Source organism: Ascaphus truei, chromosome 1, assembly GCF_040206685.1.
Source record: "Ascaphus truei isolate aAscTru1 chromosome 1, aAscTru1.hap1, whole genome shotgun sequence".
NCBI classification, from domain to species: domain Eukaryota; kingdom Metazoa; phylum Chordata; class Amphibia; order Anura; family Ascaphidae; genus Ascaphus; species Ascaphus truei.
Genome location: NC_134483.1, coordinates 442,949,932 through 442,975,800, shown reverse-complemented (window position 1 = coordinate 442,975,800; position 25,869 = coordinate 442,949,932). Strand labels below are relative to the sequence as shown.

The 25,869-nt window shown below is 43.1% G+C and overlaps 1 protein-coding gene across 2 annotated transcripts in view; it reads right to left on the bottom strand.

Moving 5' to 3' along the window:
• The window catches only part of PRDM5 (PR/SET domain 5), a 191,684-nt gene that overhangs the window by 93,974 nt on the left and 71,841 nt on the right, over positions 1 to 25,869 (bottom strand). Inside the window, exon 10 of one of the 2 annotated variants that reach the window (XM_075616179.1) lies at positions 25,583 to 25,740. The exons of the other annotated variant lie outside the window; for it this stretch is intronic. Coding sequence (XP_075472294.1) covers positions 25,583 to 25,740 — 158 coding nt within the window. The remainder of the gene's footprint in view (positions 1 to 25,582; positions 25,741 to 25,869) is intronic. 2 annotated transcript variants of the gene reach the window in all.

The window sequence follows — 25,869 nt, the reverse complement described above, 5'->3', positions numbered from 1 at the left end:
TAGGATAGATTGTAGGGGAGACAGGTGAGAGGCAGAAAGGCCGGACAGCAGGAGGTTATAGTAATCGAGACGGGAGAGAATGAGGCTCCGTGTCAGAGTTTTTGCAGTCGAGCAACATAGGAAAGGGCATATCTTGGTAATATTGCAGAGGAAAAAAGACAGGTTTTAGCTAACTTTTGAATGCGAGAAGAGAATGTGAGAGGAGTCGAGTGTGACCCCTAGGCAGCGTGCTTAGGCTACTGGGTGAATGATGGTACTTGCAACAGTAATGAGGAAGGAGGTAGTAGGGCCAGGCTTGGGAGGAAGTATGAGGAGCTCTGTTTTTGACATGTTAAGTTTAAGTCGGCAGAGGGCCATCCAGGATGATATAGCAGAGAGACATTCAGAAACTTTAGTCTGTACAGCAGGTATAAGGTCATGGGTAGAAAAGTTATTTGTGTGTCGTCAGCATAGAGGTGATATTTGAACCCAAGAGATGTGATTAGGTCACATAGAGAGAGTGTGTAAAGAGAAAATAGAAGAGGTCCCAGGACAGAGCCCTAGGCCGCGCTTATAGTGTTGGCGACGGCGACCGATGACATCACCCATCGCCGTCGCCACTAGCAAAATTTGCAATTTGATTTTTAGCGACGTCGCTGGCGACAAGGCCAGTGACGTCACTAAAGGGGAAGAGCCGCGCAATTTGATTGGTTTAGAGACAGTCACATGTGGCGACTGTCTCTAAAAAATCAAATTTACCCGGCTTCCAAATTTTTTGTCACAACGTCGCTCCATCACGCTTACTATAAGCGCTTGCGACGGACTAAATTGATTTGTTCTTGAGCGACGTCGCGTCGCCGTCACACGGCACTATAAGCGCAGCCCTAGGGTACCCCCACAGAGAGATCGATAGAGGAGGAGGTGTTGGCAAAAGAGACACTGGGACTACGGTGGTAGAGGTAAGAGGAAATAAAGGATAGAGCTTTGTTACGAACGCCAAGAGTATGGAGAATGTGAAGGAAAAGAGGGTGGTCCACAGTATCAAATGCTGCAGAGAGATCGAGTAATCCATTACTTATGTAATCCATCGCCATTGTGTCCAACAATGAACCATACTCAACATTGAGTGAAGCCTTTGACTCCTCAGTTGCTTGTAGTAAAAATATTTTTCTTTATCTTCATTTTTAAATCGTTTCTTTTTTCTTATGTCCATTTTCACATGCTATATCTCAGCTGACGACTGAGTGGCGGTATGGGAGGCCGAGGCAGATAACATTGCAGACATTTAGAATTTTCAGGAGGGAGCACAGACACCACTGACTGAACCAATAGGTATCACAGGAACTGGAGGGTCATCGGACAACAAGGATTAGCTTTTTTTCACGCTAACACAAGATTAAAAAAAGCGATGCACAGAAACACTATATGCCCTCCTTAAATTGCAAGCTGATGAACTTGCAGAAAAACTCTGAGCAAAGGTCTTGACACCTTGATTCAAAGAAACGTGAGATTTCAATGAGGCGATTTGCATCAATTTTGCTCCAAATTGTCCATAATACATCACCCCAATAATTTTCTCAATATAAACTCAATTTGCGAGCGCTTGTAAAAAACTCTGGATTGATATGGACAATGTTGAACCTCTTTCTATTTTGACTTTGATCACCTCTATCACTCACACGTGACCTAATTAGACAGGCTATGAAGCTAGTTTTGGAAATTTGCAGACAGGGAATTTTGTTCCATGTAGTGTACAGTAACAAGACGTTGACGTGAGAATGTATAATATTGCTTATATAGTGTAAGAACTGCCTTATTGGGATCTGCAGTGGCAAGCAGGATCCCCAACTGCTGACTTTCTGAATGCTTCCTAAATAGGCACTGCTCCTGTTTATTATGTATGATGCAATATGATTGTATTTTTGCTTCAAAATGCAGTATAATATGGGGTCAATATGTGACACAGGAGGTGTGCTGTTATTTTATGTATTATTTTTTTAGAGACACATTTATATTTGAACTGTTTTTTTTTTTTTTTAAAGAAACAAAATACAGTATATTATTGTTAGATTTCGATTTGACCAAGGAAAAAGGTTCCTTGCTGATCTCTGGATCATCCACTAAAATTAAGCTCCAAGTTAACTGGCAATTATTTTGATGGTTTGTGCTTCTAAAATGCTCAAGATGTGCTGTGCATACCTATGTACTTGGTGCATTTATTCTGTTTTCCATAAACTAACATAAACTATCATTCCTTTTGAAAGAAATGCTTGTTGTTTTTATGAGGTAACAACCTTGGCTGTTATTCAAGCACTTTGATGTAAATTTATCCACACTACAGTTTAGAGAAATTATATTCAAAAGGTTGTCTGTAACGCACATACAAATGAATGCTTTTCAACAAGTTTGTGCATGTTTTCTGCCTTACAAATAATACTAACAGGCATATGATTTATGACTATAACTATGAGAGATTGGTGCAAACGACCTAAAATTCATTTCCCATATGGCATACAGCGTGACACACAGTATGAACAAACTATAAGCAGCATATATATATCAAAGAAAAGAGCAAAGTTCCAAATACCAAGAAGGAAACTACCCGAATAATTTTTGCAGTCCCGTCTATATACAGCTGTTGGATGTGTAACTCAGATTCACAAAGAGCTAGAGAGATACAGACTTAAATATACACAAGAAAACAATTAACTCATCAGCCATAAGCACTGGGCTGAATTGACCCTATGCAACGGACCACTGAATGGGCAGTTATGGATTACCATTAAGGAGTAGTGTTATAGGTAGGCAATGTGTGGGAACGAGGAGAAAGGAAATTATATGTGAGGATCAAAGAACTGTTGACTAAAGAAAGGGGGAAAATTACATAGACAAAGAATTTGATACGTTCTATTAAAATATATGCATTGCTTAACTTCGTTCTTAACTGCTTTTGAGACAAAATATTTCCAAAGTACCTCTGTCTACGGATGCCAAGATATTCAAGACCAAAATGGCTATAATAACAATAATTTAACATCAATATGTTCCCCCTCACCCTCCCGATGGTACATACATGGACCATCACCTTTTTTTGCAAGTAACAAGTTTGTTTCAAAATTGAAGATATGTTTTAATAGGTTTTGAAATTCAGACATGAAGGCTAACTTTGAACAGCATGAAATACATAATATATAATTGCTTTTTTTTTTTTAGGTAAGAGGAAAATAATTGTTGAAACTATTCTACAATGTTTAGGGCCATAGATTTATTGGAGGCTGTAATACAGTACTTTTGTAGTGGAATAACATGAGAGTTGTTCTTAGATAATATTATAGGGGCCTACGTATTAATTCAATTTTGGACATTTTCACACTGCACCTATGTATTAAAGCATTTTGCTCCAATTTTGCCCCATCTGTCCTAACTTACAACTTGCAGAGTGTGAGTGAGAGGAGTTGGGAAGGAGTTATGTGCCACTAAAATTCTACATATCTGAAGTAGCACAAGTCTCACATTCTGCATCACGTGAGAATCTGTTCTTACATATACCGCAGCACTGCTGCAAAAAAACAGAGCAGTGCATTGAAACACACCTTTCTTTACGCTGATGCATAGGCCTGTAGTGTACAGAGCTTTTAAAACATATCTGAAGAATTTTCAGGTTGATAAACTCTGCAATGCACCCACATCTCTCTAGCACCAATAGACGTGCTATCATTTTAGGGCAAAGTTATGAAAAAACTAAACTTCTTAAAAATATATATTATTTGACATAACATGACATTTTTAGAAACATTTTGATGATTTAAAAGTTCTAGTTGCTATAGTCAGTTATTTTGGTCCAACGTGGCAAAACACAACCACTGAAGAAGATAAAAACATCAGCTACAGCAAATAAATATAACTATTATTTTCTGTTATAGTTATTCATTTTCTGTGCCCAGATCCTCTAACGATTTATTAAAGGTGCAGTCCCACATAATATGTTTCACAAATTCAAATTAAAGCAGCAATACTATATTCCCCCCCCCTTTTTAATTACATTTTTTTTCTTATGTAACCCCCCCGGCTAAGGGTATGGAGCGGTTTTGTGTATGCTGGGCCCCACCCTGTGTTGCCATTGGCATCCTGACGTCACAATGGGGTATTTAGGATAGGAGGAAGATTCTAGAGAGTCAGGTTCCGGGAGGACGTCTCCAGAACTGGACATAGTGTGTGAAGTTTAACCAATCACCAAATAGTTACGGGTGTCTTATTTGTGTAAATATTTTCCCATGTTTCCATTATGTGCGCATAATACATCTTTTTTTTTAAAGTAACATTATTACATTAATAATTGTTTTCAGTCAGAGGCGTAGTGGGACATGTGAAGGCCCACAGGCAAAATTTTGCTGACTGCTCATGCGCGATCGGCACTTGTCGCCCGTGCTTTGCCTGGGCTACACTGGCGACCAACTTTATTCTTACTTGGCTAGCTCCGCGAATTTCAGAAGATCCCGGTGATGTGCGGTTTTGTGTCGTTTTCTCCCGGGGTGTATAGCGTTATTTTTGCGGCTGTGATTTAAGCATTTTATTCCCGCTGGCTGCAATACTGCAATGCCGTGTAAAAACGCATGGGGGCGTTTGCGAGCTGTTGTCTCTGAAGTCTAATACCTTCGCGGTTCAACCTGCAGTACAGTCTGTGCGTGCGCGCGCAGTAATAGTAAAATTGCATATTTTATTTATTTTAAAGTACAGTACTATACATGCTCGGACCCTGTTGGGGTGAAGTGAGGGGGTTCCTAACATCTGGGGGAAAATTAATTTTAATTCTATGGTGCGTACTGTCTTGTTGCCGTATTATTTTGGTGGGGCTGGCTGGGTACTTCTTTAGGGGGCTGACCATTACTGTACATTAAAACTTTTCTTTTTTTTCCTCAGAAAAGAAAACGGCTAATGGGGGGATTTCGATGGATAATATTGTACTGTATGCTGATGTTTTCCGGCCGTACAGTATACTGTGTAATAAACCCTGAATAAATAAAACTATGCATTTATTCTACATACAGTATTCAGTATCGTTTCATTATGTGTCTTCCACAGTATACTGTACAGTGGTATATAGTGCCTAACATCTATGGGCAAAAAGAATTGTATTCCTAGGTGCCCTAGAACAGAAGTTCCCACGCCAATTGCCCGTGAACTTGACCGCGTCCCTAAGTAGTTCCCACGCCAATTGCGCGAATATAATGTAAAATAACCCGTTCTGTGGGTCTGAGCGGGTTGAAATTTACCTGGTCCTCATGCGGGAGGACCCTTGCCATAGTGGCAAAATATCAGCCTTCCAAGACCCCCGGAACCGGAGGTACCAAAAGACAGTTTAAAAGCACATTACCAAAGTGGCTTTTTTTCTGCCATGCAAGTCAATGGCAGAAACCTGAACTTTAACATCACCCTGACTCCGTTCTGTTGCCACGAGAGGGTCGTAATTTGCCATGCAATCCTGCCATAACTAGAACTACATGGTGACCGAATATGAGCCCACTAGGTCGAACAGAACCGGAGTTCTGGGTTCCAGGTTTCTTCTCATTGTGACTTAGCCGCTTCAAAGCTTTCTCCGCCATTTGCGCTCAATGATAGGACCCTCCTCGCCGGCGTGACCCTTTCTCGTCGCCATTACTGCTCGGACCCTGTTGGGGTCAAGTGAAGAGGTTCCTAACATCTAGGGGCAAAATGAATTTTATTTCTAGGCGCCCTAGAACAGAAGTTCCCACGCCAATTGACCTAGTTCCCACGCCAATTGCCGTAGTTCCTACGCCAATTGCGCGACCAGCCAGTTAAAAAACAGTGCAGCAAGCTGTTACAGTACATTTGTTACACTGGCAAAAGAGCAGATGGAAACAATGTGAGGCAATTCAACATGGTCTTTTATTGGTGGAGTCAGTACAAAAACATTTATTTACAATATTGAAACATTTAAAGTGCACAAAGAAACATTTTTGGTGCATGGGGCACAGGGAGTTAAAGTGACTTGCTTTTTTTAACCATCCATACACAATAATACATTCTGCAGCCTTTATTAAATTCTTCTGCCTGCCACAAAACATGTTTGGTGCATGGGGCACAGGGAGTTAAAGTGACTTGCTTTTTATGTACTGTATTTGGGGGTTGTCTTTGGGGGTTTATTCATCAAATTATTATGATGAACTGCCTTTTGAAATTACACTGCTGTTAACTATTTCAGCCACACACCTCCAGAGTTTTTAATCCCTCCCTAGCCAAGCATATTGCCATTGTGTTCTTAATCCGCCCATAGCCGAGCTACAAACACAGCACGCCTGCGTCTAATCACACCATCCCCCTCCCCCAACCCTTAGAGGCCTGTTGTTTGAACGGTAATGCTTTCGAAAATCCCCTCTCGAATTTGAAATGTAAATCTGATGTGCACAGCACTGTGAGAATTGAGAGTACACTGAGACAGTATTTCAACAGGGTGTGAAAATATTTGTCAGTCACTATGGTTTACAGTCACATGTTTTTAATACAATGCAGTACATTCTTTAATATCTTTAAAATAAAAATATATAAATCCTGTATATACTGTAAGTACATATAATGTAAAATAACCCGTTCTGTGGGTCTGAGCGGGTTGAAATTTACCTGGTCCCCATGCGGGAGGACCCTTGCCATAGTGGCAAAAAAAAAATTGCCAGTGTAACAAATGTACTGTAGCGGCTTGCTGCACGTTTTTTTAACTGGCTGGTCGCGCAATTGGCGTAGGAACTACGGCACTTGGCGTGGGAACTAGGTCAATTGGCGTGGGAACTTCTGTTCCAGGGCACCTAGAAATAAAATTCATTTTGCCCCTAGATGTTAGGAACCTCTTCACTTGACCCCAACACGGTCCCAGCAGTAATGGCGGTGAGAAAGGGTCACGCCGGCGAGGAGGGTCCTACCATTGAGCGCAAATGGCGGAGAAAGCTTTGAAGCGGCTAAGTCACAATGAGCAGAAACCTGGAACCCAGAACTCCGGTTCTGTTCGACCTAGAGGGCTCATATTCGGTCACCATGTAGTCCTAGTTGCGGCAGGATTGCATGGCAAATTGCGACCCTCTCGTGGCAACAGAACGGAGTCAGGGTGATGTTAAAGTTCAGGTTTCTGCCATTGACTTGCATGGCAGAAAAAAAGCCACTTTGGTAATGTGCTTTTAAACTGTCTTTTGGTACCTCCGGTTCCGGGGGTCTTGGAAGGCTGATATTTTGCCACTATGGCAAGGGTCCTCCCGCATGGGGACCAGGTAAATTTCAACCCGCTCAGACCCACAGAACGGATTATTTTACATTATATTCGCGCAAATGGCGTGGGAACTACTTAGGGCCGCGGTCAAGTTCACGGGCAATTGGCGTGGGAACTTCTGTTTTAGGGCACCTAGGAATACAATTATTTTTGCCCATAGATGTTAGGCACTGTATACCACTGTACAGTATACTGTGGAAGACAAATAATGACACGATACTGAACATTTAGAATAAATGCATAGTTTTATTTATTCGGGTTTATTACACAGTATACTGTACGGCCGGAAAACATCAGCATACAGTACAATATTATCCATCGAAATCCCCCCATTAGCCGTTTTCTTTTCTGAGAAAAAACAAAAAGAAAAGTTTTAATGTACAGTACAGTACAGTAATGGTCAGCCCCCTAAAGAAGTACCCAGCCAGCCCAACTAAAATAATACTGCAACAAGACAGTACTCACCATTGAATTTCCCATTCAGCTTGCGCCGGCGCCGGTCCACTGCCAGTCCAGCTTTCTTCATCATCCACGTCGATAGTTGGCAGCGGGACTAGTCCACCTGTAGTCAGCAGGTGAGGCTGGAAATCGCTTAGGTACATGCAAGCTTCATCAAAACTGCACGCCAAATCCAGCTCAGCCTCAGGCTCAGGGTTGTCACTGACAGTGGGACTGTCATTGGAAGCCGGTGCTGGTGCATTGCTTGGCAGCGACTGTCGCTTCTTAGTTGGTTTTAACACGACCCTTTGCCGCCTCCATGATCATAGATACGGGAAAAACCCGGTGATACACACCAATATCCTCCAACAAATTGGGGCTCAATACGGTGAAAACAGGGGTCACTACATAACCTTTTCCTTACTGCACGCTTCCACGTATGAGGAGTTGGCGAAAATTTGTAAAAGTCATATTTTTCGATAAAATACTGATAAATTTGAGCAACTGTTGCCATCTTATCCTCTGTTGCATTAATTGCGGCCCATATCAAATACGCGTAACTTCTGTCAGGTTTTTGGAAAGCAGGCTGCACTTGAACACTCATGGCGGGTGGGTCTCTGCAGAATAGTGTAACACAAACTGAAACTGGTCTTTGTCTTTAATATGAAAAGCCTAAATTGATACATTTTGGCAACTCTTCCTTCAGTCTCAAGGCCAAGGCCAAGTTACAATGGCACACTGTGGTACAGTATCTTTTTTAAACGAAACACCTGCAAGCCGACACATTACTGATTCGGCGCATTACAAGTCATGAATTTATGCAATCTGGCGGACACGCGAAGCATTGCAGCCTAGTAAATCCTGAACCATTATTAATTAACACATCAACCGCGCGTCAGCCGGGCATGCGCCTGGCTGGGAAGGCAAAAGGAGCCCGGCATGCTCCGGGTGAACAGTGTGGCATTCCAGGAACATGCCAGGTACAAGCCGGTGATTAGTAAGAATAAAGTCTGCCGCAGCAGTATAGTTACGACACTTTTCGATTCATGAATAGGTGACATTTGAAGCCAAATATACTATTAGTCCATTTATTGCACTTGAGAAAAATAAGAATAGACAAATTGTGTTGTACATTGTATTCAGGTACTCATTCTTTTTACTGTTACACCCAAAGGATCTTTATTCAATTTTTTTTGTCTGCACATATTTTTGTAAAGAGAATAATCTCAGAAAGGCTTAATGTCATGTAGTCAAATTTGAATATGGCGTCTGGACTGGAGGTTAAAATGGCATGAAATACTGCTTCGGATATACTACATGTAGCCAGGTATCCCCATGGCTACTAATCTGCCCTGCCTAACATATAAGTCCTGGCACCAGCGCAGGCAGTGTTAGTGTTAAATCCATGCTCCTTGCTGCAGCAGTAAACAACTCCCTTGAGTGACAGGGGGGGGGGGCTAAGGCCTGGTTACTACCCTATCAGGAGCTCAGACCTAGGACCCTCCCATGGATACAAAAGGGGCTGCAGCCTAAATTCTAGTTGCCGTGTTGGAAGTGTGGAGACAGGGCTCTGATTCACCTTCCTTCCCCTCCCTCAGGGGAGTGGGATCAGCTACCCCATATTCCACCAGGGAGTATGGGAGTCAGGGATAGACCTTTTGGGGCCTCAAGCCCTGGTTGGCGTCCTGAATTGGCGTCCTGAATTGGCGTCCTGTCTGGTGCATGGGTAACATTAACCCCTGACATGCCTGTTTCATTTTGTTTTGATGTACGCACAATACTTACCCTTATTTGTTGGTTATTTTTAATATATCTTTTACTACACTATGAGCGTTGTGCGCTGTGTTTTTTGTGTATTTTGTCTGAACTTGTAGGGGGTGTTTTTGAGCCATCCCTGGTATCACAGCTGCAGACGCTCCGAATATACATTGTCCATGAGGTCACGTATTGATTTATACATTTATCACTGATTATCACTTCACGTTTGTGTATTGTTTGTAGTTGCGCACCTATTTTCACTTCTATTCACACCAAAGGAAAGAGTATGCTGTGATGTGTTGCTGTATACAGCTGTGAAGAAATAAACACCAAGTTGCTGTTATATACTCCTTCCTGAGGCTGCAGTTTCTTCAGGAAGGGAGTGAATGTTTTCCACAGGGGACTGCACCTATTCCGATAGGCCCTGTGGGAATGGAGGCGCTGTACCACTGAGAGAAGAACTAACCCAGCACCAAAAGCCTGTCCTGTCTATCCCAAACAACACCGGCGGATGCTCAGAGCTTCCTGTGAACCAAACAGGTAGCACGATCACCAGGTAATCTCAGTGATTCTCCCTTAGGGTGGGGGAACATGAGTTACAAACATCTACATAAAAAACAAAAGGAAAGACAACCTCAAGAAATGCCAAGTCAAATATTCATATAAACATCACTTTTAACTGCACAACAAAACCTAAAACCAATATTAAACTTCCGTTCTCAATGTAGTTATACAGTTCAATGTTAGTGAGTTAGTTACAGTAGATACAGGGATCTAAAAAAAATAATAATTCTATTCTACTCCGTATGTAGATGTTGAAAACTTTACAGAAATAAAAAGAAATTTAGGGCAGGCAGAAATAAGTTGGCCAAACAACCTTCACTAGTCCCAGTAAAAAAGCAGGGCACACGAGGTAACAACAAGGTCTATCGTCTGCATAAAAGACTTACCCTCTGAAAACCAGCAACTATCCCATTTAAAGTATCTGTCCTCCTGACAAAGATGGCAAAACAAGGCGTATTACAAGGTTATTGCAGGGTGCCCAAAGATCTATAAATTATTTAGACTTTATACAGATGTAGCAAATGTTATTAGTTCTGCTGGCACATTGCTGCGGGACATACACAATGCGCCAGGAGAAGAAGCGGATATTGTTTTGAAGTAACTGTGTGTGAGAAGGGAACAGTGCTAATGCGCCATTTCCCCCTATGCCACGTGCCAGTGACTACAATAACATCTGCTATATCTGTATGTCCAGTTTTCCAGCTGAGCATAAAGAAAGTACCGTATTGGTCCGAATATTAGGCAATGTTTAAAAAAAAAAAAAAAAGTAAAGTTGAATAATCCATACTCGTCTTATAATCGGGCCCACTCACTTTGCAAGCCTATCAACAATCGGATGTATGAGGTAGGAGGGTAAAATGGAGGCAGCTCCACCGTGGGGGCCCGAGGCAGCCATGTTACTTGTGGCAGGAAAGTCAAACCGACACAGAGACACACAGAGACAGAGACACACAAAGACACAAAGAGAGAGAGACACACACACACACAGACAGAGAGAGATAGAGAAAGAGAGAAACATAGAGAGAGACATACACACAGACTCAGAGACTGAGAGAGAATAACAAAGAGACTGAGAGGGACAGACACAAAGTGTCTAAAGTGTGTAAACTGTTTTATTTCCAGCTGCTTCTAAAGTTAGAGGGTCGCCTTATTTTCGGGGTCGCCCTATAATTGTGCAAATGTGATCATTCAAATACTTTGAAGGGTAGTTAACTATATTTATCCTAGAAAGAGTAAGAAACTGAGGCCCAGATCCACAAAAGGATTCATGGGAACTGAGGCTTGCTGAAGCGTGGCACCCTTTTGTGGATCTGGGCCTTAGTGTACTGTGATACCTTTTAATGGACTAACATACCAATTGTTCATGGTTGTCTTATGCATAAGCTTTTGTGATTGCAGAAGTCTTTTAGTCAGGTGTCATCTTATGAAGAAACCTCTGCAATCTCCAAAGCTTGCACACAAGACAGCTCTGTACGATTAATATGTTGGTCCATTAAAATATATCACAGTTCACAAAGTATCTGAATTAAAATACAGTGACTGACTGAAAAGGTAGCATTTTAGTAGTATCTGCTATGTAAGGGGGCGGCCCCAGTAACTTCTACAGCGCACGGTGCGTTCAAACTCCGCTCCCCCAGTAAATCCGGTCCCAGTTCCTACCTTATCGCGCACCTTTCCCTAGCGGTGCACGACATGTTTTCAGGCAGGCAGGGGAATATAAGATCAGAGTTTGTGACGGAGGCGTGGCCACGCCCCCGTCGGCGGTTCAGCCAATGATGGTGAACCAGCCGCGTGAGGTCATGGCCACGCCCCTGCAAACCCACCACCACGCCCCCTCCCGTCGCAAACGCTCCCTCTCACCCCCAGACCGCAGATCGCGGTGCAGCGCTGTGCACGTGCCGCCCCCCCGCCGGGCGCAGGTGCCACAGTGCTGACTGGGACCTCACCCTAAGAATCATGGATCATAAGAAAGATTAACCTGTCTCAGAACCACTGATACCATCACAAATCACTAAGTCTGATTAGATCTTGTTTAATCTCCAACAGTCGGAAACTAGTAGTAAATGTTAATTTAAGGGCAGAAGGAACAGCTCAGTTGAAGGAACAGCTCAGTTGAAGGAATAGCTTAGTTGTAAGGAAGTTGGAGAAGTTGTATCCCCGGGAGAGTCAGTAGTGAAGAATCACCTGGGTTAGCCAGGGATAACTGGATACTGAAATCTGGACCTGCGGTGCGACACGCAGTAAAGAGGTTCCCGGGAGGAGCAGGCAGAAAGGATAGTCGGACGAGCCGGGGTCAGGGCGAGAGGAAAGCAGGAGAATAGTCGGACAGACCGGGGTCAGGGAAACAAGCAGGAAGAGTAGTAGCAAGGCAGACCGGAACAATAACCACAATTTGAAGAGGGGTAAGTCGGTAGCAGATACTGCAACAGGGGAGCGACACAACCTCACACAAGCTAGCAAAGTAGTTTCAAGTCATTCAGATAGATGTAAACAAAAAATAGGTAGCGCTAAAAACAATTCTCATAAACTATATATATATATATATATATAATGAATATAACAATTCCCTATCAATCGAAATGGAGTGATTGATCGGTGGCTGCCGAATGGAACACTGACCACCCGGTCACTGCAAAAGTTTGTTACACAAAATAAGATAAGGCGCATAAATATAAACAAGCAAATGAAAAGCTATATATGATATATATTATACGACCATCTATTGATGTAGACACAATGCCATACACTGGTGATGGACACAGTTTCTTTGGTCATCCAATGATGAAGATGGTAGTGGGGCATGAAAGACAAAAAGAAAAAAAATACATAGTGCAATACTATTAAGGATACCACTGATACATATACACAGTGAATAATCTAAAATTAATCTGGAGCAAACTACCAAAACATGACATACAACACAAAACCTATGTTTTATATATATATTTTTATTATAAATATATTTTTATTTCATTACATGTTCCAAACCATTTGAATGAGGTTGCATCTGGTCATCACGAAATCAACAGTTTGTTGATTATTCCGAAATTTGAACTATCCCCATTGGATAAAGAAATCAACCTAATTGGACTTATTAGGCGCCGGTATCCCTTTATTGTTTTACTCTTGTGTTCTGATTGTACCATCAGATTTTCATCAGGCTGCCTAGCTTGCCACTAGGGCCACCCTCATATTAGGGTTTTATTTATTATCTCCGTTAGCGCTAGTATACATCACTCTCTTTTTTTCTTAAACTTTTGATTTGGCCACTCCTAATGTTCCTGCTATCTCTCTGATGGATTTGCTTTTTTTTGCAGCCTAAGGATGCCCTGTTTCACTTACATTGAGAGCTCCTTTGACCGCATGTTGTGGGTTCACAGCAACAGCTTCCAAATGCGAATGCCACACCTGGAATCAACTCCAGACCTTTTACCGGCTTAATTGATGATGAAATAACGAAGGAAAAGCCCACACTGTCCATGAAACAGCTTTTCAGTCAATTGTCCAATTACTTTTGGTCCCTTGAAAAAGAGGGGGCTGCATATTAAAGAGATGTAATTCCTAAACCCTTCCTCCAATTAGGATGTGAATACCCTCAAATTAAAGCTGATAGACTGCTTTTTAAGCCCATTATTTAACTGTAACTTGAATTTATTTTGGTACACAGCCGAAATAACAAAACTTGTATCAGTGTCCAATTATTTCCGGACCTAACTGTATATCATATATATATTTTCATTTGCTTGTTTATATTTAGGCGCCTTATCTAATTTTGTGTAACATTCACAGCTGACTGCTAAAGAGCTGCCTGGAATGAAGCAATAACTGTAAGTGGGTCCTGACATTACCTCCACCTCAACGGGGCAATGTGGTTGACCAAGTGCGGAGCATGAACTTTTGTGGCCGGTCCCCAGGACCATTCTTCTGGACCAAAGCACCCTCCAATATATCAGGTAGAACAGAAGTCTGCCAATTCTGTCAGCATTGCAAATTGCCTGAACCTCAAACTCAGGTTGTCCTCACAATTGAATGGAGCTCGGGGATCTCTGCACTCTACTGGGAAAAGTGTTTGCATTAGTGGGTTTCAACAAAGCGACATGAAATACCAGGTGTATCTTCCAGGAAGCCGGCAACTGGAGATGATAGGCCATCGGGTTAATCTTCTAAGTGACTGAGAAAGGCCCTATACATTTAGGAGAAAACTTCTTTGGGGTGTTTTTTAATGGTAAGTCCTGAGTGGACAGCCACACTCAAATCACCCAGTGGATACACAGGAGCAGGTGTCCGAAGACAATCCGCAAACTTCTTGCATTTGATCTTTGCTTGACGCAATTGAATTGCTGAACTCTGATGGATCTTTTGTAGTGTAGATACCAGGGAGGAGAGATATAAAGTGCAATAGAGTGCTGGCACACAATGAACTTATACTAAGATTGACCCAGTGAAAGTGGTGTGAAAGTGGTTAAGTGAACAAATCACTCACATATGTCTGCATAAAGATGGTCTGATCACGCGTGACTCTCTCTTAAAAAAACAAAGAAGATTACATAGCATAATACAGTTACGATATGACTTATTTGAAGAAAACTTGGGCCAGCCCTTGAGCTGTGGGCAAACGAAGAAGAGGTACGAAGTGAGCAAGTTTAGAAAAGGAATTGATGAGTCAGAATTACTGTAGCACACTCAGAGGTGGTAATTCTACAATAAAGTCCATAGAGATACTGGTCCAAGGTTGATTAGGACAGTCAATTTGTTGTAGTAGTCTTGCTGATCGTTGTTGCATTTGTTTCATGTATGCACAAGTTTCAGGTAAATGAACTAACCGGGCACTGTTTAAAATATAAGTGACATCAACACAGTGATAATACAAAGTGACAAAATATAGTCTCAGTACTCTCTAACTCATCTCAGCGAATCAGTTTGAAAGAGCTGAGACTCAGGGTGGGAACCCTATTCTACTCCACGCTGGTTTTTACCTTTTTTAATTGTAAATGTTGGTGTTGCCACGTTCGGGCTGAAGGTGTCCACAATTTTTTCCACAGTCACAAGGAGAGTAGGTTTGACTACATCGGTAGGTTGTGGTACCATTGAAAGACTTGCAGACATACGTTGGTGGGGATTTAAAGTCTATTCATAAACCACAGGCAATATACTACAAGGAATTAATCTAAAATGTCCCAAAAGATATCGTTAACAACATGCTCTAAGGTGGCAGGAGCATTGCAAAGAATCAAGGGCATTACCCGATATTCAAAGTATCCAAACCATGTTCGGAAGGCCGTCTTCCATTCGTCGCCAGTCTGGATGCTGACTAAGTTATAGGCCCTAGATCTAATTTAGAGAGATGGCGTCACAGGTTAGTCCAGGATGCTTGTTCCAGCAGTTCCTGAATTAGGGCAGTGGGTATCTGTTCTTGATGGTAATCTCGTTCAGAGCACGGTAGTGAATACACGGTCTCAAGGTTTCCTGATTTTTAGGGACAAAAAATAGGGGGTGCCCCAGTGGGAGATTTCAAAGGAGTAATAAACCCCTTTACCAGGTTTTCCTTTATGTTTTGTCATAATACTTCTGTCTCCAGACCTGATAGTGGAAAAATACAACCAAAGAGAATAGTAGCACTGGGTATCAGGTCAATAGGATATTCATATTCTTGATGTGGAGGTAAAGTTTCAGCGTGCTTTGGGTCAAAAACACACCGAAAGTCAAAATACTTAGCGGATAGCAAGGTTGCTACCACTTTATCTTGAAATGAATAAGAAACATTCTGTAGAGGAGCAGGGAGCGTTAAAATACATCTGCATGGAATGCAAAGAAATGTACTCTTGTTGATCACAAGAAGCCAGGAAGAGTGGAATCGTTTGCATCGTAATGGGTCCACATTTTAATGGAGATCCATCGATCGATTCCCACTGTTCAACTTGAGTCTTCTTTAAAAGAAAATTTGGCCTATCTGTACATAAAGTTAATCGATTAAATTTCCTGAAGCAACCGGAAACAATTAAAGCATCAATTTAACAAGGAGATTGACCAGAACGATGTAACATTATGAATGTCAAAAGTTAAAATTAATCAATCTTATGACTGACAGCTTGACTAGGAATAGCTGCATTTCGAGAAGAATCCTTACAATTCGAAGGAGCTTCTCAATTCACCATTGAGCATCTTCATTTCCTGGCCCCGGAGCTTATTTAGGATGGGCAGTACACTAACAAGAAAATTCCAGAATTACCGTGGTACAGACAAAGTGATTCTGACCTGTGACATTGTCTATCCTCCAGTGTCAAGGGACACCTGGTAGATCCAATCTGCATAGGTTAAGGTGGAGTGCGGCTGGCTGGAGAATCTTGCCTAGTTATTTCAGGGCATATATCCGAGTGTAAAAGTGCAGGGTGACGTCTTTTGGTTCTGCTTCCCCCGCCTGAGGTCAATCTAGCGCACAAGGTCTACCATTGTGGAGTAAGTCTCTGCACAGTTGAAGCGAGCCAGTTCATCTTTGACCTCATCTCTTAGTCCATGTAGGAAAATTGTAGCTTGTGCGCTATCAATCAAATCAGTCTCTGACATCAAAGTCTTGAATTTTAATGTATAAGTCGACAAATCATTTGAGCTTTGTCAAAGTTGCAGAAGAGCATATTATGATGTCTGGCTAGATGGTCTGCGGTCGAAAGCTTTCTTAAATTCAACCTTGAAGTCAGAATAATTTCCTAAAAGTGGACTGTTCTGAGCGAGCAGTGGTTTAGTCCACATAAAGGTATCCCCCGTCAGGAAACTGAGGATGAATCCAATCATAGCTTGATTGTCTAAAAACATGGTCTGGCAAAAAAAAAGTTGATTTCGCACTGGTTAAGAAAACCTGAAACTTGGTTTCCCATCAAAGCGGTCAGACATGGGTGTGCGAACAACTCAACCTGAGTCACCAGTTTTATTAAGGCAAGAACGGTAACCTGCAGCATAGATTTTTCCACCCGTAAGGTGGTGACTTGACCTTCCAGTTTGAAGATTTGTCATTCCTTGCCTCTCCGCCATAGTTCTCCAAGTGGATAAAATCTTTATTTGGCTTAACAAACTATCAGATTCAGTGAGGGAAACCACAGAGAGAGTCAATGGTGCAGAATCACCTGGGGTAGTCATGAATAACTGGATACTGGATTCCGGATCTGTGGTGCAATGGCAAGTAAAGCGGTTCCTGGGAGGTGCAGGAAGAAAGGGTAGACGGGCGATCCAAGGTATGGGCGGGCAGCAAGCGGGAGAATAGCCACACAGACCGGGGGGGGAGGGGGGGCAACAGCAGGCAGAGTAGTAGCACGGCAGACAGGAACATTAACCAGGATTTGAACAGAGTTCAGCCAGTAGCAGGTACAGGGGAGCGACATAACCTCACTCAAGCTAGCAAAGTTGTTGTGAAGCAGGATTTCAGAGGGAGGTACCTTCTTTTAGGCCAAGAGAGGTCAACATTCTGCATACACTACCAGCGTTACATAAGACAAAATAATAATATTATTATTATTATAATAGAAATAATGACTCAATGATCCTTCTGTTAACAGGCACAACGATGCAATGTAATGTTTGTCCATGGAAACTATCGTCTTATACACTTACAAAGCAGAACAACACAAAGCTTATTGGTGATAAAATAAATATAAGTTTTGAAACATTTGTAAAAAGTTCATGAATTTGTCTGAAGCTGTATGTTGCAGGGTACATGCAACTACACACGTGTGTTTCTTGACAAGGCTTATTTATTTAGCCTTGAAAGATATACAGCACACAAAACAAAAATAGCTTTTCATCAGCAACAAACGAAAATGGCTTTTTCTTCCGCAAACCAAACAAAACAGTTTCTCTTTAGCAGACAGCCTATAAATCAGGCAGTTACCCTTTTCCTATGCAGGGGACAGACAGTTCACAATTCAACTACCTTGCTACTCAGACCTTGTTTCAGGAATCTCTTTAGCAATCTCTTTAGCAGCTTACTCCTCACTCCTCAACAGCCAGGCTCCATGTGTCTACAGCCTGGGTTTTAACACACCTTGATTAGGCAGCTGGGATCCAACTAATTGTCCTGAGGTTCCCAGCTGAAGTTAACCTAGTCAGTGCTGCACTGCAGACTAGACATAGGTTTTCCAGGCATATAACTGGTGGCTTTTATTTACCCTGTCACATTCCTCCCCTGTTAGTGTGTGGCTGGGGCTACGCACGGCTGAAGCCCGACCATCCACCCCTTCTCTAGAAAAGAAGTCAGCATTCGCGTTCTCTTTTCCCGGCCTATGCTGAATCTCAAATGAGAAGGGTTGGAGGGCCATATACCACCTAGTCAATCTAGCATTGGAATCCTTCATGCTATTTAACCACTTCAGTGGAGCATGATCCGTCACCAAAGTAAAATGGACTCCTGCCAGATAATGCCTCAAAGCCTCGATTGCCCACTTTACTGCGAGGCACTCTTTCTCAATTACTGAGTATTTTTTTTCCCTTGGGAACAATTTCCTACTCAGGAAATAGATAGGATGTTCAACTCCCTCAAACTGTTGTGACAACACTGCCCCTAGCCCTATGATGCATCTGTTTGCATTAGCCCATGTATGCATAGCCACTGAGCATTACCACGATCTCTGTTCGTTTTGTATGTGACCAGTTCCTCACGTTTTTCATGGTTCTGAGTGTATGTAGACACTACTTGTGTACTACAATTTTACTATTTTTTCTACCAATTGGATGCACGACCTCCTAATTTGTTGCAGATACACCCCCTATGACAGCTGCAAAACGGTAGTGGTTAGAGAGTATGTGTGAGTGCTCTTAATATTGCTGCAGCATTTAGACTTGCAGCATTACACAGGCAACACAGAAGTGACCTGCTGATCAGGAGCACAGAAGCAGGTATACTTACCTGCTATACTCTACCGTGTATACTATATGTGCACCTACCTGATGTACCTACCTGTGTATATTGTGTGATTAAGACGATTATCACACTCACTTGGTGTACCAACCTGTGTATATTGTGTGATTAAGACTACTATCACACATACCACTACCCGGAACGTGTATATATTCAGCCACTAGTGGCTGTGTCTGTGTTTGAACACTACACTCACAGATTCCAATAGGGTTTTGATACCACCAAGCTGTAACCCGCACATATCATCAGGGATATTAGCTTACACTCCAACGTGAGACCTGGCACATATATTTTACTTTCGCTGCGCTTTTTTGGCTCACATGAGTCTCACTTATTTTGGTATTTAGCGTCTGTATTTTAACCTTGAGTCAAGACTCCAATAAAGTGTTTTAACGCGCACAATTCACTCATCACTATACACACCCTTATTCCTGTCCCCTGTATAAATGTGCATCTGCAGAGTGCTCTCCATTGGGGTTCTATTCTACCCACAGTATCAATTCATTACTCACCCCAGATAGTAGCACCTCGGAGAATATAGATTTAGCAGTTGCGAGGGTTCCCTTCCCCTTCCCCTCCCCCCACTCTACCCTAGTGTTTACCTACTCAGGAAATAGATAGGATGTTCAACTCCCTCAAACTGTTGTGACAACACTGCCCCTAGCCCTATGATGCATCTGTTTGCATTATAAAAGGGCTGTTGAAGTCTGGGCTTCTAAGGATGGGACCCTCTGATAGACACCTTTTTATGTCCTCAAAGGCTCTCTGACAATCCCTTGACCACACCACTTGTGTAGGAGCACACTTTTTTGTGAGGTCCGTTAAAGGGGCTGCCACTTCCGAATAGTTGGGGATGAACCGCCGGTAGTACCCTGCTAAACCCAGCAGAGAGCGTACCTGCGTTTTTGTTTGGGGGGTCGGAACTTCTTTCAGGGCAGCTACCTTGTCGGCTACTGGCCTTACTTTTCCACCTCCCACTGCATACCCTAAGTATTTGGTTTCCACTTTACCCAAGGCACATTTCTTAGGGTTGGCTGTGAGCCCTGCCTCTCTTAGAGATTTGAGGACCGCTTTCAGCCTATTTAGATGGGCCCGCCAGTGTTTACTATAAATGACAATGTCATCTAGGTAGGCAGCGGCATAAGTCCTATGGGGCCTCAGTACCCTATTCATGAGTCTCTGAAATGTGGCTGGGGCTCCATGCAGTCCAAATGGCATTGTCACAAACTGGTATAAACCCATGGGAGTGGCAAAGGCTGTTTTGCTTTTGGACTTTTCCTCTAAGGGTATTTGCCAGTATCCTTTTGTCAAGTCCAACGTGGATATATATTCCGCATTACCAAGGGCGTCAATTAATTCGTCCACCCTTGGCATCGGATATGCGGCAAACTTGGATACCGCATTGACCTTTCGGAGGTCCACACAAAATCTTACCTTCCCATCGGGTTTAGGGACCATAATTAGTGGACTACACCACTCACTGCATGATTCCTCAAACACTCCTAAGTGTAACATTTCTTGTACCTCCTTCTCTACCAGAGCCCTACGACTTTCAGGCAACCTATAAGGACGGGAACGTACTTTTACCCCAGGTGCTGTCTCGATTGCATGGGAAATTAAGTTAGTTTGTCCTGGTAAGTCAGAAAAAACATCCTGGAATTGTGTAATTATTGCTAACAAGTCCCCTTTTTGTTCGGAGGACAACTGTTTACCCATTGGGATATTTTCGTCACTCACGATGTTCTCCCGTGGAGGCTGAGGACCCAAGTCCGTTTTCTCCTCCACCGGGTGGATGAATAGAGACCGCTGCATCTTCCAGGGTTTCAGCAAGTTCACATGGTAAATTTGTTTACCCTTCCTGGACCCTGGTTGAGCGATCTCGTAATCCACATCACCCATATGTCGGAGTACTTCGAATGGGCCCTGCCATTTGGCCAGGAGTTTACTCTCGCAACTGGGTAACAATAACATCACCTGGTCTCCTGGGTGAAACACTCATGCGAGCATTCTGATTGTAATGTCTCTCCTGACTGTCTTGGGCTGATCTAAGATTCTCCCTGGCAAAATGGCTGACCACATCTAGGCGCTTCCTAAGGTCTAGTACATATTGCAGGGTATTCTTAGAAGGGGACTGCTGTTCCTCCCAGGACTCCTTTAGGAGATCTAGGATACCCCGGGGTTGGCGGCCATAGAGCAATTCAAATGGAGAGAATCCCGTGGAGGCCTGGGGAACTTCCCGCACTGCAAACAGCAGAAAAGGGAGAAGTTCATCCCAGGCTCTCTTCTCTGAATTTTTTTTTTTTCTCCCAATCAGGGCTGGAAGTAGCCAGGGCTTGTAATTTTCTCCAGTGAAGGCCGAGGCGACGGTCCTGCTGAATGAACACTCCATCAGTGGACAGTCCACATACCGGTGGCCTTGTTCTCCGCAGGCAGAACATGGAGAGGGTTCCCTCGCAGGAGGGGGCTGTGGATAGCGCTCCGCTGGACCGGTTACTGGAGACCAGGCATCTGGTGGGTCCTGTGGGCGACGTCCTCGGAAGTTCCTCTCATTTTGCGACGAGCCGACATCCGGAAGGAGATGAGGGTCTCTGCGGGGACCAGCATTTGGACTCCGTCCTTGCTGGAACGACTTGCTCCTTCCGTTGGACTTGGCGGTTCCGTGACGGGCCGTAGGTTCCCCATTGATCCGACCTCCCTCTTTGGGCGCCCGCAAGTGCCGGTGGAGTCGGGTCCAGGACACTCGCCTGCTGCTCAGCCCCAAGGAAGTTCTCCACGAGTCGGACCGCCAAAGCTAGGGTTTCAGCAGTGTGGTGTTTTACCCACGAGCGTGCGGAAGGGGGTATTATTTGTAGAAATTGTTCCAAAACCACCTGCTCAAGAATTGCCTCCTTAGTGCACTCCTCGGGTTGTATCCAGCGCATACACATGTCCAATAATCGCTGAGCGAGGACCCGGGGTCTCATCTTAGCGGTGTACTTCATGTTCCAGAACTGCTGCCGGTAGGTCTCTGGGGTCAGACCTAAGCGATCCAGTATGGCGGCTTTTACTTGTCGGTTGTCCATTGCCTGATCTGTAGGGAGGCCCTGATATGAGGCCTGGGCTTCTCCTATGAGGAGCGGGGCCAAAGCAGTTGCCCAGCGATCTGCAGCCCAGCCCTGAGCTTCGGCGACTCTTTCAAGCCCAGCCCTGAGCTTCGGCGACTCTGAGCTTCGGCGACTCTTTCGGCGACTCAGTAAAAAAGCCTCTGGATCCTCATTCGGAGCCATTTTCCTCAGGAGTATCGGGGGTGTGCTTGTCAGTTCTGCACTGGCAGACCCTTGGAATTGGTTCAGCAGATTGGCAATCCGCTCATCCTGTGCTGCTTGTAGTCTTTCATCTCTCTCTGCTTGCAGCCGGACCTGCTCGCACAGAAAGTCTTTCAAAAGTTCTTCCATTCTTGTATGTGTGTGTGGCCCTTTAACTGCAGGAGCCTTTTGAAAAAATCCATCCCACTTCTGACACCATATGTTGCAGGGTACATGCAACTACACACGTGGGTTTCTTGACAAGGCTTATTTATTTAGCCTTGAAAGATATACAGCACACAAAACAAAAATAGCTTTTCATCAGCAACAAACGAAAATGGCTTTTTCTTCCGCAAACCAAACAAAACAGTTTCTCTTTAGCAGACAGTCTATAAATCAGGCAGTTACCCTTTTCCTATGCAGGGGACAGACAGTTCACAATTCAACTACCTTGCTACTCAGACCTTGTTTCAGGAATCTCTTTAGCAATCTCTTTAGCAGCTTACTTCTCACTCCTCAACAGCCAGGCTCCATGTGTCTACATAGGTAGGTAAGGGAAGGATTCCCTAAATTGGGTGCTCTAAAAAGCCTCCCGGTAAGCCGTGCACTCCATAAGTATGGTAAATCAAATGAGCAAGGTACCCAGTCCCTTTAAGCATAAGCCAACATATAAAGACAGCAGTGCAGTTCCGGCATGTATAAATTCACAATGGATTACTTATGTCCGCACAGGTAAAAGCCATCTAACCTGACCGGTGAACTTGTCCGTGGCTCCAACCGGCGGTCCCTTCTCTGGTGGGCTTCTCAGTAATCCGTGACCCGTGACTTCCGGAAGTGAATTTCCGCTGCTTGGTATCCTGTGAGACGGGTGGGAAAAGGGTATACCTCCGCTCCGTCGCGTGCATCCGTCCCGGCGGTTGTATGAAAGAAAACAGGTGGGGATTGCGAGCACAGCAAAAGAACGGTCTGGCTAAGGTCAGTGTGCAAAATAGAAAAAAAGCTTTATTACAGCATCAAAGCTTTTTTTCTATTTTGCACACTGCCCTTAGCCAGACCGTTCTTTTGCTGTGCTCGCAATCCCCACCTGTTTTCTTCCATGTGTCTACAGCCTGGGTTTTAACACACCTTGATTAGGCAGCTGGGATCCAACTAATTGTCCTGAGGTTCCCAGCTGAATTTAACCTAGTCAGTGCTGCACTGCAGACTAGACATAGGTTTTCCAGGCATATAACTGGTGGCTTTTATTTACCCTGTCACGCTGTAATTTATCATTATTTGAAATCAGTACTGGTTTAAGATGATAACGCACATACAGAGTAATATTGTCCTGATAACGCCCATTAACTAACTGGTGCAATATTCCTAGATTTTGCAAAGGCTTTTGATACTGTTGACCATGCTATCCTGCTTAACAAACTCCAGAGCTCTGGAATAGGGAAACATGCTTTAAGCTGGTTTCATTCCTACCTATCAGGTAGATCCCAACATGTGTGCATCTCAGGCTGAAACTCCAACCCCTTTGATATCACCTGTGGTGTCCCGCAAGGCTCTGTTCTGGGGCCCCTACTCTTCTCAGTGTTTATCAATGATCTTCCTACAGCTTGTAAGAGAGCTTCAATACACATGTATGCAGATGATACAATCTTATATGCACACAGCCATAGCCTCTCCGACCTTGAACACATACAGTACTTCAATCTGACTTTTTGAGACTCGAAAATTGGATTTCCCAAGACAAACGTTTTTTAAACACTGACAAGACTGTAACAATGTTATTTGGGACCAAGACTACATTTTTAAAGCTTCCAGTGACTGAGCTTCAGACCAGAACCAACGCTAATACCACCTTAACTCCTGTTACTAGTTTTAAATACTTGGGCATATGGTTTGACTCACACTTAACATTCGGGATGCACATTGATACCCTGGCATCCAAAACATATGCCAAACTAGGTGTACTTTATAGGAACAAATCCTCCCTAAGTCTGCTGGTCAGAAAGCGTATCTCACAGCAGATGCTAATGCCAATTATCGACTATGGGAACATGGTATACGGCTCAGCACCCCAAACCCACCTTAGTAAACTTGATACCCTCTACAATTCAATATGCCGTTTTGTTCTCCAATGCAACTACAACACACATCACTGCGAAATGCTCAAAGAACTAAATTGGTCATCACTTGAGTCTAGGCGCAAAGTACATCTTTCCTGTCTTGCCTTCAAATACTTTCTGAGCAAGCTACCCATCTATCTGAAGAAGCTCCTCACCCCTACCACATGCAGCACTTATCTGAGATCTGACTCCAAAAGACTGTTCATGGTCCCAAGGCTCAACATAGAACCTGGCCGCTCCTCCTCTTATTGTGCACCCCAAAACTGGAACAATCTACCGGAGACTCTCACAGCCACCACCAGTTTAAGTTCTTTAAAAACTAAAGTTGTCTTACATTTTAATCTGGTCTGTAACTGTTACATACGCCTATATTATCTTTAACTGTGCAAGCAATGTCTTGTACATAATGTATACCCTGTTCACTTATGTAACTGTATTTGTAACCATGTATTATTTGTCATCTTAACTCTATGCCCAGGACGTACTTGAAAACGAGAGGTAATTCTCAATGTATTACTTCCTGGTAAAACATTTTATAAATAAATAAAAGTTTGATGTGGGGCATATGCATAGACAAAAGTGGTGCAATACTGGGGCAATATTGCAGCTGCATCAGATGTACAGTATCACAGAAAAACTCCCATTGAAATTGTTAGGATGTTGTTTCTTTGATACATATGGAGCATTTGGTGCCTCAGAGTTGTACCACTTTCTGATACATGTACCCCTATATTTTTTATAAACAGTGATTTACTTAGAGGTTAACATGCAGACTTCCCTTCTGTTCTTCTGTACTGGTGGTCAGAGAATGCCGTGCACATCAGTTTCACATCATTGACAATTACAATTATAGTGACAACGACTTAATCATCTAAGAGAGCTAATATGTTTGTACCCCAGGCATTACATGTTAGTCAATGTTTTATGTATCTTAAAATAAAGGGGCATAATTCATACCATCTACGAAGAAATAGAAATGCAGCCTATTTGCATTGACAAGTTCTCTTTTAGTATAGCTGCTCAAACTTGCATGAAAAATAGTACATATTACCATATATTATGCCTATGTGCATAACATTCACATATCAAACTGTAAACACTACCCTAGCAAATGTTCTTCTGCACAACACATATGATTTTGTATTTTTAATTAGCTCCCTTCTAAAATCCTCCCCTTGTCCCCAAATTAACTTTAATGATAGAAGACAGCAGGAAGCAGCATTTCTGCAATGTGGTACTATAGATACCAGCAATAGTTCTTTACCTTCTTGTGATTCTTGTAAACATTTCTGTGGGCAAATCCCTTTCCACAGAGCTTGCATTGGTAAGGTTTGTCTTCTCTGTGTATTATTTTGTGTGCGGTCACTTGATCAAGTCGTTTGAAGGACTTACAGCAAACCTCACAGGTGTAGGGGCGCTTTTCTGGGGAAAATGATTGGGGACATTTAATCTCCGGTTTATGTGAGGGGAAGTAAAAGATGAAAGGCAGAGAGAGTTATCTCCTCAGAGATTGTTGCATTTAAGTCAGTCCAATTAAGATTTAACCAATTA